The sequence below is a fragment of the Monodon monoceros genome, unplaced genomic scaffold (assembly GCF_005190385.1).
Source record: "Monodon monoceros isolate NGI ecotype Baffin Bay Population unplaced genomic scaffold, NGI_Narwhal_1 Super_Scaffold_15, whole genome shotgun sequence".
NCBI lineage: Eukaryota > Metazoa > Chordata > Mammalia > Artiodactyla > Monodontidae > Monodon > Monodon monoceros.
Genome location: NW_021703771.1, coordinates 1,354,164 through 1,375,903, shown reverse-complemented (window position 1 = coordinate 1,375,903; position 21,740 = coordinate 1,354,164). Strand labels below are relative to the sequence as shown.

The 21,740-nt window shown below is 36.1% G+C and overlaps 1 protein-coding gene across 1 annotated transcript in view; it reads left to right on the top strand.

The window, feature by feature from the left end:
- The window catches only part of EYS (eyes shut homolog), a 1,642,163-nt gene that overhangs the window by 768,376 nt on the left and 852,047 nt on the right, over window positions 1–21,740 (top strand). The window contains exon 22 of the mRNA XM_029223300.1: window positions 6,481–6,605. Coding sequence (XP_029079133.1) covers window positions 6,481–6,605 — 125 coding nt within the window. The remainder of the gene's footprint in view (window positions 1–6,480; window positions 6,606–21,740) is intronic.

Genomic DNA, 21,740 nt, shown 5'->3' with positions numbered 1-21,740 from the left:
CTATTTTACATGTACTCACTTATTCAGTTTTCATAATGACCTTGTGAAGAAGGTATTTTTTTCATCTCATTTTTCCCATGAGGAAACGTAGTCCCAGAGTCTTTGGGTAATCCCCCATATCATATTAGTGGCAAAACTGAAATTCACAGCCAGGAAGTCTGGCCTGGTGCTGTACCCTCATTTCTTATGTTCCCCAAAAAGGGCCTGCACTGAATAGCAACTCCCCATAAAGTTTCAATTATGTATGATGAGTAAGTTCCAGAACTTACTCTACAACAGTGTACCTATAGTTAATAGTACTGTATTGCATACTTAAATTTCTTTTAAAAGGATACATATCATGTTAAATGTTCTTATGAAAATTAAAAAAAAAATCAAATGGACAGCTCTCCAAAAAAAGAAAAAAAAGACCTTCACCAATAAGGTCCATCAGTGTGTGGCAGCTTAATCACTTAATCTGGATGTTAGCAATTCTAAGCACTGTGAGGTTTCTCAGGAAGGGGGAACCTCCAGATCTCTCTGATTAGCTCCTATAAAGCTTCCATAAGCAAAAACTGAGAACTTAACACTTTTCTGAGTAGTTAATAGCAATTTGCCTTCTCTGAAATGGCACAGAAAGACACAAATGCTGACTTATTTGGTTTATACTGGTCCCCTCATCTCTCTCATCCATAGAGGAAACCAGCTTTAAATCATGTTGATGATTCTTTCTTATGCTCTGGTCTAAATCAGGCCATTAGCCTTACCTTACATACTTCTGGATGGAAACCTACCTTCCCTAGGTATTTACTTCTATCCTTAAATTAGTTAAGTACCATAAATTATTGCCATTTTTTACTCTCATCAGTTGTGGAGATCTTCCTTAAGTTCACATCATGTGGTCAATTTTCAGAATTTTCTTGTCTTCACGTAACAGCTCTTCCTCCATGGTTGTCATCTTGGGTGCCTCCTCCAACTGCACCTCAAGGTTTGTGATTTTTGTCTTTTTTCTCCCTTCCCCCTTCACTGTAGTCAAACAACTGCTTGACTCCTGCAACTTTCTGAACAGACAAAAGTTTGAAAAATTAAATGTTGGTTTCTTCGCCACACGAATCTGCAAAACACAACTGAAATTTAAACTGGGTATAAGTAGATTAGAAGACTCTGTTCTTTAGTTTTGTTCCAGGAAGCCCCATCTGAGAAGTTGTATTCGGCATATCTTGGAAAAGTACAGTCCATTTGTGATTCTGATCCATGAAGGGCCATAGTTAGCATGGGGCCCTCTCCCTCTCCCTCTCCCTCTCCCTAGGCAGATACCCTTCCCTCCAGGCTAAGAAGGGGCAGTGTCTGATGAGTGGAGCACAGGTTGGATCCCAGACCTCACCCACCCTCTCTGCACGAGGTCTTTGTCCAGTACAAGACAGTATTGATCACAGAGCTCATCCTCTGCATAGGCAGTAAATCCAATGACCAGTGAGCTCTTTTCCATTGAAGTATCAATACAAATATTCAGATTATTTTACAAAATAAAATGCACGTATGTTTTGGCCTAAGTACTCCCATTTATAGTGTTACATAAAAGTGTTTACCACTCAGTAAGTTTACCATTATGAGCAAGCTGACAGTTGGAAAATCTCTGTATTGCAAATGTGAATGCTTCTCCCGGAATTGTTCTCAATCCTTGGGGCAGTCACTGTGCTCAGACACTTTTTTCTTTTTCTTTTTTTTTTTGCAGTACATGGGCCTCTCACTGTTGTGGCCTCTCCCGTTGCGGAGCACAGGCTCCAGACGCGCAGGCTCAGCGGCCATGGCTCGCAGGCCCAGCTGCTCCGCAGCATGTGGGATCTTCCCAGACCGGGGCACGGACCCGTGTCCCCTGCATCAGTAGGTGGACTCTCAACCACTGCGCCACCAGGGAAGCCTCCAGACACTTTTTATACTCAGGAGGGGTGCAGTCGTGTTTGTATAGGTAATAATATAAACTGCAGACACATATTTTGCCCTTAAAATAGCATTATTCATTTTGAAGCAGAAATTCTGCATTGTCCTTGGGGCAAGAAAACTGAGAAACAAATACATATGCTATCTGCCACCCATGCTCACAATTATTAAGTCAGGGATAGGCTTTTGTATTTATAACAAGAGATATAGAATGATTTTTCGTTTTAACTAAGAACCATGAAAAGTGAAATAATCTCTAATATGAGAGTATATACTATTATATTTTCATGAAGATATAGATGTAAAAATCAATTTTACATATTCTAAAATTAGACTAAGAAAAGGAGAGAGACTTCATTTATGTTATCCCATTACTACATATTATATTAACTATTAAGGCAGAATTATTTTCAGTTTAGGTTTAATTTTATTTTCCCCAGGTTAGATGAAAATCACTTGGTGCTGAGAGGGAAAATGAAATGAAAGTAAAATATATAAATCTTTGAAATAGTGACTTTTATTTTCATTAGTAAGCTCAAACTATTACAACTGCTATTTTATAGCAGAGAATGGTAGTGTTAAAACTGGTCAGTGTTTCTAGTCTTGTATATTGATGTATTTAAAGATTTGTTTTGTTCATCACCTTAAAATTTAGTCTAATTTGTTATTTTTATTATAATTTGACATCTAAAATCATCTTTGTTTTACATGTGCATTATTTGACAACATTCATTCTATAAGCATTTATTTATTTTTATCATATGTCAGATATTAGAGTAGTACTATGAGTTTAACACCACAATGATTTGATCACTTTTTCTGAATTGCTAATGAAAACTTTTGGTTTATTGATTTTAATCACCAAACAGTATTTTTTTAGCATCTGGTTACCTTATTACAAATGGACAGCAAATCTATATGGGACGCAAAGATGTTTTCTTCATCTCTGTGAGTTTTTCTTTGTTCAATCTTACCTACTGGAGTTTAATTTGCCTGTTTTATAGTCCCTTATTCTGTTTCCATTTTCTGGCCCACACCAGTACAAGGACATTTATCTTATTTATTTTTGATAGTGTTGACTGAAAAAAAATGCACAGCCTAAGAATTGAGTATCATGTTTTATTCGGTGGACTTGTTGAGGACTTAAGCCCAGGAGGCAGCCTCTCAGATCTCTCTGAGGGACGGCTCCCAAGAGGAAAGGAAGGAGCCAGGATATACAAGAATTTTTGCAACAAAAACCATGTATTCAGAACATCAAAAGATTACTCTTAATTAAAGAAAAAACAGACATCTCAGGTTAATGGATTTAGCACTTTTCTATGTATGGGAAGACACCAGAGTCTGGGCTCATTGAAATCATTCTTTGACATGCACCTTAACTACCTAGTTTGCTAGAGAGTAATCCTGTATCCTGTTTTCTCCATCCTGAATTCCCTCAAGGTGCACAGTTGGTGGTGGCCACAGTGGCTGCTGGCTTAATGGCTGTAACACTTTGTTTACTGATACGGCAGATGACATTCTTTGCCCACAATAGGTATGATTGACACTCAGCATCCATTCCTGTTTATTGTGGTTTCTGTACTGCAGAGGCAAGGATGTTAAAAACTACAATATCTAAACTCCCTTGAAATTGAAATTGTAAATATAAATTGAGTTCCACCAATATAAACATACCTGCAATCTGGAGGATATGGTGAAGATCTCTTCTGGGTGTCTCAGCAGTTTCATCTGGTGGAGAAGGTCATGGACATGTGGGGTTTCATGCAGCAGATTTCATTATTGAATCACTGACTATGTATTAAAAAGCAGGACTGGCAGAAAGACTGCAATTTTGTGTTGAGTCACCAGCTTCAGAGAGAGGTAGCTGGGGAGGAAGTGGTGGCAGCTCTTGGGTACCCAGCTTCCCTCAACTAGTGCAAGGGGATCTTGAACTCAGTCATTCAATGGTGGCTTTTATGCTTCTTACATTCCTGCTTACGACTGAGGTGTCATCTCCCAGAGAGTCAGATCTGTGGTTCTAGAAGTGACCCATGCAGCCCTTCCTTCTAATAAATTTGGAGTGTCTTATTCTGTTATTAAGGCCCCTTTTGCTTAGAAACCTAGAGTGATTTCTGTTTCCTGAGCTGAACCCCTACTAACTTTTATTCTATCCTATTTTCTTGATTTTGACCAAGACATCCTTACTGTTCCCCTCAGCTTAACTAAACTTTAGGCAGACTTCTTCATGACTCCAGGGCACACTCTCTCTTTCTTTACAGCATTCACTTTAGAAAACTCATAATTGTAAATTCTCCATCCCATCGAGGTTGGAACTTTCTTGCAGGCTTTGCCAATTTTACAACCCAGGAATGTCTTTCTCAAGGACCTGAAAGTCAGCACTTTGATGGAACCATAGAAGGAGGCAGTGCCCCTCTCTCCCCTCCAGGGAGGGGTGTGTCTAATGTCAATGAGTGACCATTAGCCACACAGATGGCCTGAGCACACTGACCAACACCCCCAGCCCAATATCCACCAGCATTTTTCCACTCACTCATCCCAACACTTGAAAACCCTTCCACCTACATTTGGTTCAGTGCAGTTGTGTTCCATAGCTCTCCCTTAATTCAATAGTCTTTTTCTTTTATTGTAATACTCTTGAATAAAAATTTCCTTGTCTTTTTACTGGTCTGGTGAACTCTTTTTCTTTCCCTGTTCCTATCTTATGGTTTAGAGTTTGTAATATCCTTCACAGTACTAGAAGGAAGAAGAAAGCTACATTATTATTCTTAATTGTTTAAAATATATTGTGGACTGTTTTATTCAATCAAAAGAATATACAAGCAATGTATAATGTATATTTATTGTATAAGATAATATAATAAATGTTGTGTACCTTCCATCTGCTTCAAGAAATAACATTAGCAATGAGTTTAGCCTTCTCGATATCCCTCTCTGAACACATTAGTATCTCCCACCTTGCAGAAACAATTCTGAATTTTATATTCAACATCCCTTTAGTGTTCCTTAGCATTTTATTATATGTGTAGGTATCTCTAAGTGATGTTATTAAGTTTGTGTGTATTTGACTTTTATAGGGACAGTTATCAGAATGTAAGTGTTTTTACAGAACTTGCTGTTATGCAAAACAATATGTTTGTAAGATTCAACCATGTGAATGACTGGTTGTGGTGGTTTTTATAAGCCCTCCAAAAATGTTTTTCCTGAATCACCTCTTATAGCCTGATGAACAGAGGTGCCCACAGGATGTTCACTACATGACAGAACATTACAAAGTCGAGAGTCATGGACTGGTCTTTGGGCAGCTACTTCTAACTTTGATCTGGGTCCCCCAAATCTCTTAAACTTGCCTTTTTATTTTTCTTCTTATAATGTGGTATTGCACAGAAATCATTTCTAAACACCCTAGAATACTTATTTAATTGTTCTCATACAATTTATCAGGGAGAATGGTGAGAATATATTGCTAAGTAGGAACAAGAATAAGACTGAATTTCCCACTAGCCAGAGTTCAGATTAAATGCTGTGGGATAATACATAGACAAATAAAGTTTAAAAAGTTGCTTTTAAGTTCACATAGGTCATCAAAGAGTAGTGACAGCTGTTTCTGTAGACCTTTCATCCTTATGTGGAATAGTATATTCAGGTTAACATGTTCTTAAACATACTGATTTATTATAAATAGTTGCCCCATAAGAAAGAATCAATGGTTTCACACTGCTTCTAATATGCACCCAGTAAACCACAGCTCAGATATTTTGTGTGTAGCTTAGCAATGTTGGTGCTGGTTTAATGTTAAAATTCTGGAAAATATCAAACAGAAGACAAACACGCTGTGCTTTAGTGTGGAAAATTAGATCTCATGTTTAAGGAGAATTCTTACAGTCAATAGTCAGCTGAACAAAGACATAAGATTTGTATTCTTTAGAACTACAGCTTAAGAAATACTAACTGTAAAACACTGAGTATTACAAGAAAACATTTCACATTGAGAAATCTGTAGTAATTGCTTTCCTTTGAATTTAAGATTCAATTTAAATGGAATTATGGGGTGTGTTTATTCCATTGTCTTCTACGTATCTATTCCAAAGGAAATATGTAAAGAAATTTAGATGTGGAATGTAGAATGGCACCAAAGGTACAATCTGAAACTTTACTTTACATATACTTGCTTCCATTTCTACACACTGTATGATTTTAGGTCAAATTATTTGTCTTCTCTTAATTTAATTTTTCCAGCTAAGAAATAGAGATAATAATAATAGCTACTTGATAGAATGATTATAAAGAGAATTGAAACAATTTATATTAAATACCTAGCACTATTTTAACATAGAGTAGGAGTGTATATAAACTATATACATGTATATATGCTAGTCTCCTTACTATTATTATTATTAAGAATTGAATTATTATTAAGCTATTCTCCTTACTATTATTATTATTAAGAATTGAATTGAATCTATATATATATATATATGTGTGTATATATATAAGCTATTCTCCTTACAACTATTATTATTATTAACAGTTGAATCTCTGCTTTGTTATTGTGTTTAACAGGAAGATCAGGACATCCCTGTGAGAAAGAACTTTATGAGTGTCTTTCCAACTTACATGTTCATGGAATGTGCAGAGGAAGTGAACCTGGCGAAGGCTTGCCATGTTTATGCACACCTGGACTTGTGGTAAAACTTACTGATGGGTTTTGTTGTGATACATTTTTTTCATCGTCTTTGAACGAGAGGAAATACTGGAATGTTGCATGGTGACAAACGGAGGTTGGAGACATTCCTCTCAGTACCTCTCTCCTTCTCTGTCTGCACTTACTGTGCTTTTCTCCCCATTCCCCTTCCCTTCCTCCATCCATCACATGCACCCTCAGCCCTTCCTATCAGGAGAAAAGCATTCTGAGAGACTGATCTATACAAAGGTGCAAGTGACCAAATGCATTAAAACATTAAAGGACAAGGAATTCTTATATTTGAGCAAAACATTTTTCTTTTTAATGCCAGAGAGGAGTTACTTAATACCATCAGGGTATTGGCAGAACCTCCATTTTGCTCAAGGACATAGCACTGCTACCAGGGCTGAGCTCAGAATATTGTGTGTCTGGGGAGGATGAATCTCCTTCTTTGGCAAATTGGAACAGGTGACTCCATTAGCACTAGAATAGACTTACCTGGTAGAAATATCTCTATTAAAAGACAGCTTTTGACCACAATCCTTTATTAAAGCTGGCCACAGCATATGAATATATCGATAGTAAGGGAACAGCAATTGTCAGGACTGTGTTGCCAGGAATTCTAAATGTATATTTATAAAATGTATATATATATGTATAACTAAATCACTTTGCCATACACCTGAAACTACCACAACATAGTAAATCAACTATACTCCAATATAAAATTTAAAAATAAATTGTTTTTATTTCCCTCATGGTGCAGTGGTTAAGAATCTGCCTGCCAAGGGAGGGGACAAGGGTTCAAGCCCTGGTCCGGGAAGATCCCACATGCTGCAGAGCAACTAAGCCCATGCGCCACAACTACTGAGCTTGTGCTCTAGAGCCCGCAAGCCATAACTACTGAGCCCACATGCTACAACTACTGAAGCCTCCATGCCTAGAGCTCATGCTCTGCAACAAGAGAAGCCACCAGAATGAGTAGCCCGCACACTGCAACAAAGAGTAGTCCCTGCTCGCTGCAACTAGAGGAAGCCTGCATGCAGCAATGAAGATCCACCACTGCCAAAAGATAAAAAATAAAATAAAATGAAATTTTAAAATAAAACATATATATTTATAAATTTGATTAATAGATGGACCAGTCTTAACCAAGGTTAAGGCTAAATAATTAGAGAGGGTATCCAGTCAGGTGCAGTATTAAGGAATCACATGTCAAGGAAATGCGAGGCCTGGCCAGTGCTGAAGAAGGATGCCCAGGTATGAATGGGGCAGGGGACTCCTCAGAGCTGGAGGATCAGTAGCAGGAGTGTCCGGAAGTGGTTAAGGAATTGAACAGAAAAATGGTTGATACCTATCATTGGAACACAAGAATTTGAGAAAGCCTGGGTATAAGTCCAATCTGTCTGAGAGGGACATGGGTAAACTAAAACAGAATCATTGTTTTCCTTTCTCTGAGAATCCTCTAGTCCAGGCTTTGCCCTGGGGAAAGAATTTTCCCTTAGTGACCGCAGGAGGATGATCTTTGAGGAAGAATTTCAGGCACTCTGACAACAGAGTGTGGGAGGTATTCAGTGCCAAGAAATTATTTTTGTATCACCTCAGATTACATCAATAATAGCTTCCTCAAGGAGTCAGTACAAACAGAAGAAGACTGAACTCTATCCTTTATTTAAGTAAATTATTCAGCTAATGCAACTGGTATATAGAAATCTAAATAACTAGAAAAGAAATGATCATTTTATAGATTTTTTTGTTAAACAAGAAGAATTTACTACCAAATATCTTTAAAATTCCTTTGAGGTATATGTTGACAATGTAAAAAATATCCTGAAAAACATATAGTTTTATAAAACCAGAAGTCTACTAATTGGAGGGAACTGTTACAGATATAATAAACCTATATTTTACTATGGCAATTAACAAATAAATTTGAAATGGATATTCTTATAGCCACTGTCTCAAGTATTGAAAGCTAAAATAAAACTTAAAAACTTACAATCGTAAGATACACTGTGTGGGTAAAGCCTATAAAAATATAAGGGGGATTCTACTTTTGTTAATGCATTTGATATGTTCTAAAATGAACAGATAAAGATAGAGGAAACAATTTAGTGAAAAAGAATTTACAATTTATGTTGTACCTATCAATATTATAGCAGTATATAGACATTTTAAATTAAATATGACTTAAAGATATACCCTTGAAAATAGGATGTAAATTATTAGTTGGAATTTCAAAGAAAAATGTTTTGCTCAAATATAAGAAAATCAGATATAAGATTTGCAAATATTGTCTCTCATTTAGTAGGCTTCCTTTTTTACTTTGGTAGTTTCCTGCACTGTGCAAGAGCTTTTTAGTTTGATGTAGTCTCATTTGTTTATTTTTGCTTTTGTTTTCCTGGCTTGAGAAGACAGATCCAAAAAAATATTACTAAGACCTATGTCAAAGAGTGTACTGCCTATGTTTTCTAACGAAGAGTTTTATAGTTTCAGATTTTATGCTTAAGTCTTAAATCTATTTTGAGTTTATTTCTGTATATGGTGTGAAAAAGTGGTCCAGTTTGATCTTTTTGTGTAGCTGTTCAGTTTTTCCACCACCATTTATTGAAGAGGTTGTTTTTTCTCCATTGTATATTCTTGTCTCCCTTGTCATATATTAATTAACCATGAGTGTGTGGGTTTATTTCTGGGCTCTCCTGTTTCATTGAGCTATGTCTCTGTTTCTGTGCCAGTACCATGCTGTTTTGATTACAGTAGCTTTGTTGTATAGTTTTAAATCACAGCACTTGATATTTCCAGCTTCATTCTTCTTTCTCAATATTGCTTTAGCTATTTGGGGTCTTTTGTGTTTCCACACGAATTTTTAGAATTATTTGTTCTAGTTCTGTGAAAAATGCCATTGGTATTTTGATAGGGATTGAATTGAATCTGTAGATTGCCTTGTGTAGTATGAACATTTTAACAATATTAATTCTTCCAATCCATGAACATTGTTAAACTTTATGTGTATTTGTGCCTTCTACAGTTTCTTTCATCAATGTCATAGTTATTGGAGTACAAGACTTTTACCTTGTTGGTTAGATTTATACAGAGTTAACTTATTATTTTTTATTCAATTTTAAAGGGATTGTTTTCATCATTTCTCTTTCTGATAGTTTATTATCAGTGTATAGAAGTAAAAGAGATTTCTGTATATAAATTTAGTATCCTGCAATTTGCTGAATTTATTTACTAGTTCTAATAGTCTTTTGATTGTGTCTTTAGGATTTGCTATATATGTATCATGTCATCTGCAAACAGTGACAATTTTACTTCTTCCTCTCCAATCTATACTTATTTCCTTTTCTTGCCTGATTGCTGTACCTAGGGTTTCCAACACTGTTGAATAAAAATGGTGAGAGTGGGTATCCTTGTTGTGTTCCTGATCTTAAAGGCAATGCTTTCAGCTTTTCAACATTAAGTATGATGTTGGCTGGGTATTTCTTATATGTGGGCTTTATTATGTTGAGATTTGTTCCCTCTATACAGTTTGTTGAGGATTTTTTGTCATAAATGGATGTTGAATTTCATTGGAATCTTTTTCAGTATCTATTCTGATCATTGTATAATTTTTATTCTTCTATTAGTTAATGTGATATATCACATTGATTGATTTGTGGATATTAAACCATTCTTGCATCCCTGGGATAAATCCACTTGATTGTACTGTAGGATCATTTTAATGTATTATTAAATTCCTTTTGCTAATATTTTCTTGAAGACTTTTACATCTGCATTCTTTAGTGATATTGGCCTATAATTTTCTTTCTTTCTTTCTTTGTCTGGTTTTGGTATCAGGGTGATGCTGGCCTCACAGAATGAGTTTGGAAGAGTTCTTTCCTCTTCAGTTTGTTTGTGTAGTTTGAGAAAGATAGGCATTAACTCTTCTCTGAATGTTTGGTAGACTTGTTTTTTGGGAGTTTTTTGTTCTGTTTTGTTTAAATTTCTGACTCAATTTCATTACCAGGAATCAGTCTGTTTGTACTTTCTATTTCTTCGTAATTCAGTCTTGGGGGATTATACTCTTTTAGGCATTTGCCTTTTTCTTCTAGGTTGTCCATTTTATAGGCATATAATTGTTTGTAACAACCTCTCATGTGGTGTTGGTTGTAACTTCTCCTCTCTAATTTCACTTATTTAAGCCCTCTATTTTTATTGATAAGCCTGGATAAAAGATTATCAATTTCATTTATTTTTTCAAAGAAGCAGCTCTTAGTTTCAATGATCTTTTCTGCTCTTTTTTTACACTCATTTATTTCTGCTCTGATCTTAATCATTTCTTCCCTTCTGCTAACTTTGGGTTTCTTTGTTTTTCTTTTTTTAGTCCCTTTAGGTGTAAGATTATGTTGTTTTCTTTATTTTTCTTGTTTCCTGATGTAGGCTTATATTGCTATGAACTCCCCTCTTAGAACTCCTTTTGCTCTGTCCCATAGATTTTGGGTCCTGTGTTTTTGTTTTCATTTCATTTCTACAGGTATTTTTTTATTTCCTCTTTGATTTTTTCAGTGATCCATTGGTTTTAAACTCCATGTGTTTGTGGTTTTTGCAGTTTTTTTTTTTTTTCTTATAGGTAATTCTATTCTCATGATATTGTGTTCAGAAAAGATGCTTGGTATGATTTTAAACTTTTTAAGTTTTCTGAGACTTGTTTTGTGGCTTAGCATGTGATCTATCCTAGAAAATATCCCATGTGCACTTGAATATGTATAGTCTGCTGCTTTTGGATGAAATATTCTATAGATAGCTATTAAGTCTATTTGATCTGATGCATCATTTGAGACCAATGTTTTCCTACTGATTTTCTGGCTGGATGATATGTCAATTTATGTAAATGAGGTGTTAAAGTCCCCTACTGTTATTGTGTAACTGTTAATTTATTTCTTTATATTTATTAATATTTGCTTTATGTATTTAGGTGCTCCTGCTTTGAGTGCACATAGATTTACAATTGTTATACCTTCTATTTTATTATTATGTAATGTCATTCTTTTTCTCATCTTACAATCTTTGTTTTAAAATCTATTTTGTCTGATATAAATGTTGTTACCTCAGTTTTCTTTTGATTTCCATTTATGCAGAATACCTTTTCCCATCCTCTCACTTTCAGTCTGTGTGTGTCTTTAGATCAGAAGTGAATCTCTTGCAGGCAGCATATATATGGGTCTTGGTATTGTATCCAATCAGCCATTCTGTATTTGATTGGAGCATTTAATTCATTTATATTTAAAATAATTATTAAAAAGTATGTACTTATTGCCATTTTGTTCTTTTTCTTTTATTTCCCTTTCTTCCTTTGCTCTCTTCCCTTATGATTTGATGACTATCTTTAGTGTCATGTTTGGGTACCTTTCTCTTCTTTATGTGTATATCTATTATAGATTTTTGGATTCTGGTTACCATGATTTTTATATATAACAGCATAAATAATAATTTTTAATTGATGATCTCTTATTTTCCAACATGTTTTAACACCCTGCATCTTTACTCCCTCCCCTCACATTTAATGTTTTTAATATCATATTTTACATCCTTCTTGTTTTGTGTATTTCTTAACTACTTATTGAGGATATAGATTGCTTCATTGCTTTTGTCTTTTAGATTTCCTAGTAGCTTTATAAGTGTTGCTCTACTATTGTTATTGTATATTTGCATTTACCTGTGAGATTTTTCATTTTGTAATTTTCATATTTACAGTCATTGCCTTTTCTTTTTCACTTAGAGAAGTCTGTTTCACATTTCTTGTAGAGCCAGTTTAGTGGTGCTCAACTCTTTTAGGTTTTGCTTGTCTGTAAAACTCTTTATCTTTCCTTCAAAGCTGAATGATACCCTTGTTGGGTAGAGTTGGTTGGAAGTTGTAGCCTTTAATCACTTTAACAATATAATTTCTCTTCCTTATGGCCTAGAAAGTTTCTGCTGAGAAATCAACTTATAGTCTCATGGGAGTTTGTATGAAACTAGTTGCCTTTCTTTTGCTACTTTTAAGATTCTTTCATTACCTTTCATTTTTGCCATTTTAATTAGAACATGTCTTGGTATGAACCTCTTTGGAGTTATCTTGTTTGGGACTCTCTGTGCTTCTTGGACCTGAATGTTTGCTTCCTTTCCCAGGTGAGGGAAGTTTTCAGCTATTATTTGTTCAAATAAGTTCTCTGCCCTTATTTCTCTCTCTATTTTTTTTTTTCTGGGACTTCTATAATGTAATTGTTAGCATGCCTGGTGGTGTCCCATAGGTCTCTTAAACTATCCTCATTTATTTTAATGATTTTTTCTTTTTTTCTGTTCAGTTTGGGTGATTTTCACTACTCTGTTGTTCAATGACTGATCTGTTTTTCTTATCTACAGTTGATTCCTTCTAGTGTAGGTTTTATTTTATTTTCCAGCTGTGTTTGGTTCTTCTTTATATTTTCTACTCTTTGTTGAACTTCTCACTGTGTTCATCTTTTCTTCTCCCAAGTTCATTGGACATCTTGATTATCATAACCTTGAACCCTCTACTGGGCAGATTGTTTATTCTACTTCATTTAGTTCTTTTTATGAGGTTTTGTGTTATTTATTTTTTTGGAACATATTTCTCTCTCTCCTTATTTTACCTAATTCTTTGTGTTTATTTCTATGTATTAGGTATTTTGGTTATGTTTACCAATCTTGGAGAAATGCTCTTATGTAGGCCTCATCCTATGAGGCCCAGCAGCATGCTTCCCTCTGGTTGCTAGAGTCATATGCTCTAAGGCTGTCCCCTTTGTGGGCTGTGTATCCCCTTCTATTGTGGTGGGCCAAGAACTTGGGGCTTGTTGATAGATGGGGCTAGATTCCAACCCAGTTGGCTGTGAGACTTTGCCTCATTTCATGTTTGCAGGGCCACTGGAGGACAGGGCCAGGTCTCTACACAGCTGGCTGTGTGGATCCAGGGCTGCAGGTCTGGTGCTAGCCCTTTTTTGGGTGGGGCTGTGTCCTCATCTAGCTGGCTATCCGAACTGGTTGCGGGGGGGGGTGGGGGGGCTTGGCACGTGGCTGGTGCTGGTCACTCATTGGTGGGGCCATGCCCCTGCATGGTTGGCTGTGTGGACCAAAGGGTCAGAGGGACACAGGGCTGGTGCTGGTCCACTGTCGGGGAGGTAAGCCCTTGACACAGCGTAGTGGGAGGATTCCAAAATGTTGCCTGCTAGAGCTTGTGTTCACATGATAGAATGACTTTCAAAAATGGCTGCTAACAACATCTCCATCTCCTGCGGGTGTCTCAGTTTGCCTCTGGCCACTCTGGGAGACTCTACAAGATCAGCAATTGGGTCTAACTCAGGCTTCTCAAACTATAGTCTCCATGCTGGGACTCAGAGTGTGTGAGATTTTGTGCATACTCTTGAAGAGCAAAATCTCTGTTCCCTCAGCCCTCTGGGTCTCCCATATGCAAGACCTGCTGGTTTTCAAAGCCAGATTCTCTAGGGGCTCATACCCCAAGTGCAGGATGTCTGGGCGGGGGAACTCAATATGTGGTTTTATCTCTTGCTTTTTGGGGCGAACCTCTGCAGTTGTGATATTCCTCCTGTGTGTGGGTCACTGACCAGGTGGGTCTGGGTCTTGACCATACTGCATCTCCACCCCTCCTACTTTTCTCCTTTTAGCTCCTTCTTTATGTTTTTAATTGTGGAAAACCTTTTCTGCTAGTCTTCATATAGTTTCCATGGTTAGTTTCTCTGTGTTTGTAATTTTGAGGTGTCTGTGGGAGGAGTTCAAGTTCTTCCTTCTCTGCCATCTTGGCCACACCTTTGACAAAACTGTTTTAGAAACAGTTATGGCAAATGTGTAAGACTATTGAACAATTGCTTTTTAGATTTTTTCCTTCCTTCTCCAACTAATCCTGAGAGTAAATGGGATATAAAGAAATAAGACTCATAATCATGGCAAAAAGTCAAACTTCATTGGTATCTTAAAGAATGTCATTCACAGAATAATATAGAATTTCAGAGAGGCTTAAGGAACAATGTAGTTAGTAGGATTAGAGGATAGGTAAATTGAATCCATTAGGAGTAAGGATTAAGTGCTCATATAGAGCTTAGGTGAACGTGGAAGCTGTGGGCATAGGGAAGAATTGACAACTCACAGAAGGGGTAAGTTAGAATAGATGGGAAGAGACTAAATCTTGCATCAGTTATCACATTCTAGTATAATATTTGCTTGTTTCCTTATTTATCTGTCCACCCTGATAGATTTCAAGCTCTTGAAGAGCAGGGATAATTGTAGTATCTTTGAGAGAACAAAATATAATACATATGTTTTGAATTTGGTTATCATTGTTGAGGGTTTTTTTTTTTTTTGGAGTTCTTATCATATTAATCATAATAGTGTTAAGTTCCTAGTCTGAACATTACAAAGTTTCTGCCATATCTGAGTCTGATTTTGGTACTTTCTTTGTCTCTTCAAACTGTGCTGTCTTTTAGCATGCCTTGTAGTTTTATAGTTATAACCACACATGGAGTGCTGGATAAAAATAACTGAGATAAACAGGTGTTTAGTTAGAGACTTTATTTTTGTCTAACTAGGAGTCAGGCCATGTTTACTGTTTGCTCTGGCTATGGGTGCCAGAGGCTAAAATCTGCTGATTTCCTTGTTTTCTCTCCTCGGTAAACACTGAGCTTACTTAGAGACTTCTTCTTAAATCAATCTGATCTGTGCAGTTCTTTCCATTGTAGTCCCTGTTACTGTAAGGGAGCCCTATTGATGTGGGTGAAGTGGGAGAGTAGGGTCTCAGTCCCTTTGGGAGCCTGTGCCTCAACTCTGGGCTGTGAGCTTCACATGTGCTTCTCAACCTCCCCTTCTTAGGTGTGACAAGAAAGCTTCAAGAGTCTGGAGATGGGAATATTGATTAATCATTCTGGCAAAAGTTTCCTTTGGGGTCAGGCCTTGTTAAGGAGAACAGAATGCCCTGGAAGTACTTCAGAACAGCTATTCTTCCCCTGCTGTTGGAAGCACAAAGAGATTTTTCTCATGTATTTACCATGAAAACCTGGTGGAACTCCTGGAGATAAAATTTAATGAAAGTACAGGGGATTCCCTAAGATCTCCCCCACTGCCCCGGAGTGTTTAATTTAACTCTCAAGCTTGTACACAGTAGGCCTCCAACACTTTGTCAATTACAGTTTTTCCGACTGTGGCACTGGCTCCAGCAATGGTTTCTGCTCTGCTATGATTCTCTGTTTCTGCCTTACTGTCTGTCCAGTTCTGGGGGGAGGAGTTTGCCCTGTGACCTCAGTTGTACCACAAATCAAAGAAAAGTTGTTGTTTTTGTTTTATCCAGCTTTTTATGATTACGAAGAAGGGAGTGATAACTTCTAAGCTTCTTACACACTGGACCAGAAACCAGAAGTCTTGTGATTGTTTTAAGAATAAAATAACATATGAATATATTTAATAAGGAAACAGATGAATTTTCCTTCATTCATGAAATTCAATGTGTCTTTTAAAAAACTGATTTCCTATTCTAATTAGGCTTCTCAGGTATCTCACCTTGAATGATTATCCTATTTCCCAGAGTTGCTTGAGGTCTTCATGGAATTGCTTAAAAGATACTAAATTAGCTGGCAATCAGATTCTCCACTAACATGTAGAAATTTTTTTAAAAATTATAAATTATCTTGTACACAGAAGTATAACAGCTGATATAATAGCACACATAATCTGTTAAAATATATCAAATTATTGGGAATATGCAAGCATTGAATTTCTGATTATAACTTGAAACAGCAAAACTCAATACAAATCATCAAGCCTCTTACTGAAATAATTTGTAGCAATTCTCTTCACATTAAGTCTATTTATGTTAACTTCAACTTCCCTCCAAAATCATCATTCTTCAAACAGATCTTTGGAAAGATGCTACATGTTTTCTATATTTCTTCTATTTAAGCTATTTTTAAAACTCTCACTAACTACATTGTCATATAAAAATGTTAACTCAGCTGCATGTTTATGAGATTAGAGAAAATTAATATCGCTACATTTAATATTAATATTCCTACAGTGATTTTTGATAATGAAGAGTAACTTAAGGAGTGAACATCATCTGTTATTTTTTCTTTATTTCTGAGAATTCATATTAGGTGCATAATATTAAAGACCGAAACTCTCAGATTTTCTTAACGTTTTGAGCTGTGACAATCTCTGACAAGCTGATAATTTTTGCGGATTATTCTTTTTAGCAGATCTGATTGTGAAAGTGAATCAAATCACTAAAGTGCTTACATTATTCTGAAATTCAAATGCTCTGTAAAAGAATTTAAGTGACAGACACAATTTATGGAGTGTCCTAGACTTGCTCACTAAAAAATTCAAGACAAATTATCTCTTTCTTTTCCGTTTGATCAGCATTGCTCTTTTCTTCCTCAGTAAATGAATTTCTACCAAACAAGACAGATCCATACATTAACTGGTGACTGTGATTGGGTCATGCTTATTGTATTTTACAGAATTATAGTAGTCAATAAAAGTGTTAACTTCATTCTTTAAATTAAAACACAGATCTTTATGTAGCGTAGAAGCTGGATTCTATTAAAAATGGAAAAAAAGGAAAAAACACTTTCTGAATGAGAAAATATGCTCTGAATTCTACAGCAATACAGTCTATTTGCAATACCTGGTTTTTAAATATCATCTTCAAAATAGACCTAAGAACAAGGCACAGGATAGCAAGACAGACCATTGGGTTTCATGTTTGTTTATCCTTCTGGTGTTTATTTTATCATGATATAAAGTGATCAATGTTGTTAATAAATATTCACAAGTATTTGCTGTGTTCAAGATGCCATGACTCATCCTATTAAATAATTAAAGTTTATTGTCTCTATGTAGAAAGTACATAAGCAAAGGCATAATTCTTAGATAAACTTAATAATTCCTTTTTTAAAGAAGGATGTTTTATTGCTTTTAACATTTATCCATATTTGAGATCAGGTTATTGATATTTTAGATCAAACACACCCCTTGGACACTCACCATAGCAAAGTACTTGTAAATCATATGAAGAAAAACATGAACACCTACTGTTCTTACATCCAAATTAAGGAAAAGGGGGCAGGTCCATAAGCAAACGAATGCTCAGAAAAACAGCAACAATGCTCCCTTTAAGGCAAAATTTGATGCTTTGCTTTAAGATATTTTGAACATATTTTGTGTGCAGAGCACTATGCTAGACCCTCAAAATAATGTAAAACTTCATTAGTTTCAATTTCTCACTAAAGAGAGCTTCAGCTGAGTGGAGTAGACAGGTGCATATGGGATAATAAGAAAGACAGCAATGGGTTTATGCAGGAAACTGCTTGCCAAGGGAAATGAAGACATTATCGGGGACACTGTTTGTGGTTCTAATATTAAAAGTAATAAGGCAATTGTCAAATCTGAGTAAAGTACTCATTAGAGGAGCTTTCTCAAGGGACGAAGATTAAGGTTTCCCTGCAAGGGTTAGAAAGGAATCTCTAAAAGTGCCAAGACTCCCTCTGCTTACCTAGGTTGGAAGCCCACCCAGAGGGATTGCTCAGTACTGCTAATGAAAACGCTGTGTGCAGTAGTTAGAACAAAGGCTCATCTGCTTCTCAGGACCAGTTTCACCGCAAGCATCTCATCCCTGTTTGAATGTATTCTAAGCATTCTAACCAACACGGTAACAATCTTTTGTAATCCAAGGGTTGTTGTGATGATATTGGAGAAGAAAGAAAGGTACAAATTTAAATGAAACTTAACAACCAAAGAGGAAGTTCTCTGTATAATGTAAATATAGTTTATAATGGGCAAATATAGTTTAATATTTTCATAAATACATTATTGAAAATAAGAATTTTTCTTGCATTTTATATAACAGATCTGTGACACAGTTATGATGTACAACCCAAATGTCTTAGAACAGTGGTTTTTATTGGTAAATGAAGTGTAGTAAAATTGTGACTACCCCCAGAGCTACTTAGATATCATGGGTAATAATCACCCTCCTCTCATCTTTATGCATCTATTTCTTATATAAACAGGGCTAGTGGATTAATGTTCATATTTGACAGAAACTTAGAGTATTCTTTGTGTTATATGTTACCTCAAAGGAGAATGGGCTTAACATTTTAGACCTCAGTTAGATAGAAAGTTCTGTGAGCCTCAGTTTCCAAGTCTATAGCATGAAGGTATAGATGATGAGTTGACTGCTGAATCATACCTAAGATAACATTGTTAGTACATTGGAAAGTTGGGAACAGAATGTTAAACACTCACACTTATAGGCTGGTGATTTTTCCTCTATGACTTACCTTTTATTCATTTATTATTAAGATAAATATCTCTATGCCATATTGGTAGGGGTAGGGGCAGAAGATATTATTGAATCACTTTCCAAAATAAAAATATGGGCTGGTTTCCAAAACCCACTCCATAGCCTCCTCTACCATTGACATCCCCCACTACAGGGGTACATTTGCTACAAATGATGAACAACATTATCACCCAAGGTCCATAGTTTACATTAGGGTTCACTCTCGCTGTTTGCATTCTATGGGTTTTGACAAATAAATAATGACATGTATCTACCATTATACTATCATACAGAGTATTTTCACTGCCCTAAAAATCCTCTGTGGTCCTCCTATTTATCCCTCCCTCCCCTCTAACTCCTGGCAATCACTGATCTTTTTACTGTCTCTTTAATTTTGCTTTTTCCAGAATGTCACACAGTTGGAATCATGCTAAGTCTTTTCAGACTGGCTTCTTTCACTTAACAATATGAATTTGTTTTTTCCATGTCTTTTTATGGCTTGATAGCTTATTTCTTTTTAGTGCTGAATATTCCATAGCCTGGATGTACCGCACTTTATCCATTCACCTGCTGAATGACATCTTGGTTTTCTTGCAAGTTTTAGCAATTATGAATAAACCTGTTACAAACATCTGTATGCAGGTTTTAGTTCATTCATAACTTTTCAGTTAATTTGTATAAACCCCAGGGAATGGGCAATTGCAGGATCTTATGGTAAAATTTATTAAGTTACCTAAGAAACTGCCAAACTGGATTTCAAAGTGCAGTACCGTTTTGAATTTTCATAAGCAATTAGGCAGCATTTTGGAATTTGTTTTCATATCAATTGCCAGACTGCAATCCAGCAGATCCATCATTCGCGTGGCTCTATGTTTAGTGTGTGCTCACACTCTCCCCCTTACCCTCCTCTTCCCTCTTCTCTTCTTTACCCTGCTTCTCTCCCTTCCAATAAGCTCCACGCAAACAAGAAATACGTGCAACTAGTTTTCTTCTATTCTCCAAGTTGATGCCACATAATAGATTCTGAATAGGCCTTTGTGTATCAAATGAACAATAACATGGATGAGACTATAAATGTTTTGGGTTTAATTAATCATACTATAAATTTGCAATCCAGAGGCTATTGGGTGCAATGCCATACAACATTAAATATATCACAAATTCCTTTCTGCCATAATGGTTAAGTGATTTAGAATATCACTTGAGCCATAAGCTACCATGAGAAGTAGTTATTATTTGTGAAACTTTATTTGGCAGGCTAAATGTTTTAGATGCATACCTCGTTTAATGTTTAAAACAAACTTGTGACATAAGAATCATTATTCTCCTTATCGCACAGATGAGGAAACAGATTCAGAGTTTGAAACACTCATCCAGAGCTGGAAATTGTTAGAATTACGTTTTTCCATTAAATCCAAATCTTATACTCATAAACACTAGGTCAGAAAGATTTTATTCTGCATTCAGCTCGAGTTCTGGATCTTTTCATTCTGAGCTATGCTCAAATTTCTTTTGTCAAAAACAGTCTACACTATAAAGGACTTAACTATCATTCCTACAAAAATTTTCTTATGTTTTTGCACCAAACTTTCTTATTTCACATGGTTCTTATGTTTTAACAAATAGAACTGTGCATTTTACATCTGCCAGTTGATTCTGTAAGTAACTAAATGCAGGCTAGACAGCAGGAGGAAATATGATAACCCACATCTACTGCATTTCTTTGATGATAAAAACCAATCTCTCTGCTTCCCTGCTCTTTCTGGCATTGCCACTGAGAAACAGCAGGATTTTCGTGCTTCCCTTGTGTCCTGGGAGTCCTTTTTTATTCATACTCAATGCACCTGGTTTAGCATTTTCCTCTTAATTAAAAATAAATGAAATTAAGAAAAAAGTGTCTCTACAGGGAAGAATAAGACCTGTTGATCCTCTTCCTCCATGTGGTACTGTGGTTCAGCTCATCATATTTTGTTTGTAGCATTTGATTTATTTTAGGTGTTAGATGCTATCCTTGTAACATAGTGCTTGATTTGTTTTGTCTTACTTTGTGTAACTGTTTTCATGTCATTATCACTTGCATTTCCTAAGTAAAGGGAGGATTGTATACACAGGCTCAGAACTTGAAGCTCAGCTTCAAAACATTCTACCTGTAAGCCTAACTCATTGAAGAAAGAAAGATAACATGTCTTGCCAAAGTATGTTATAGAAAATAGGCTTGGTAGTGTTCAGAAGGCATCCTGTTTAATGTTTTAAAATGAAGATTTCACCTTTATGTTCTAAAGGTAAAGAAAAGTGTAAAATTATCAGTGTTTTGATAAATCGTTGATGTGTGTCATGCACACAACTGTGACAGTTTTGGTTGGTGTAGAATAGCATCCCAATGAAAGAAAAAGATAAATAAATGATATTTATCAGCTAACATGTTTTGATAGAGTTACATATATACGATGCTATAGATGTCAAAATAAAGATATGACTGGGATATGTGGAAGCTGTCCTACAGAGAACAGGTAAGGAAGGTTGCAAGTTATTTATAAGCAACGTACATGGAAGGGTGTGAGGGTGTGTTATTTAAAAACAAGAGTTATGGGCTTCCCTGGTGGCACAGTGGTTGAGAGTCCACCTGCCGATGCAGGGGACACGGGTTTGTGCCCTGGTCTGGGAAGATCCCACATGCCGCAGAGCGGCTGGACCTGTGAGCCACGGCCGCTGAGCTTGCGCGTCCGGAGCCTGTGCTCCGCAACGGGAGAGGCCACAACAGTGAGAGGCTCACGTACAGCAAAAAAAAAAAAAAAAAAAAAAAAAAAAAAAAAA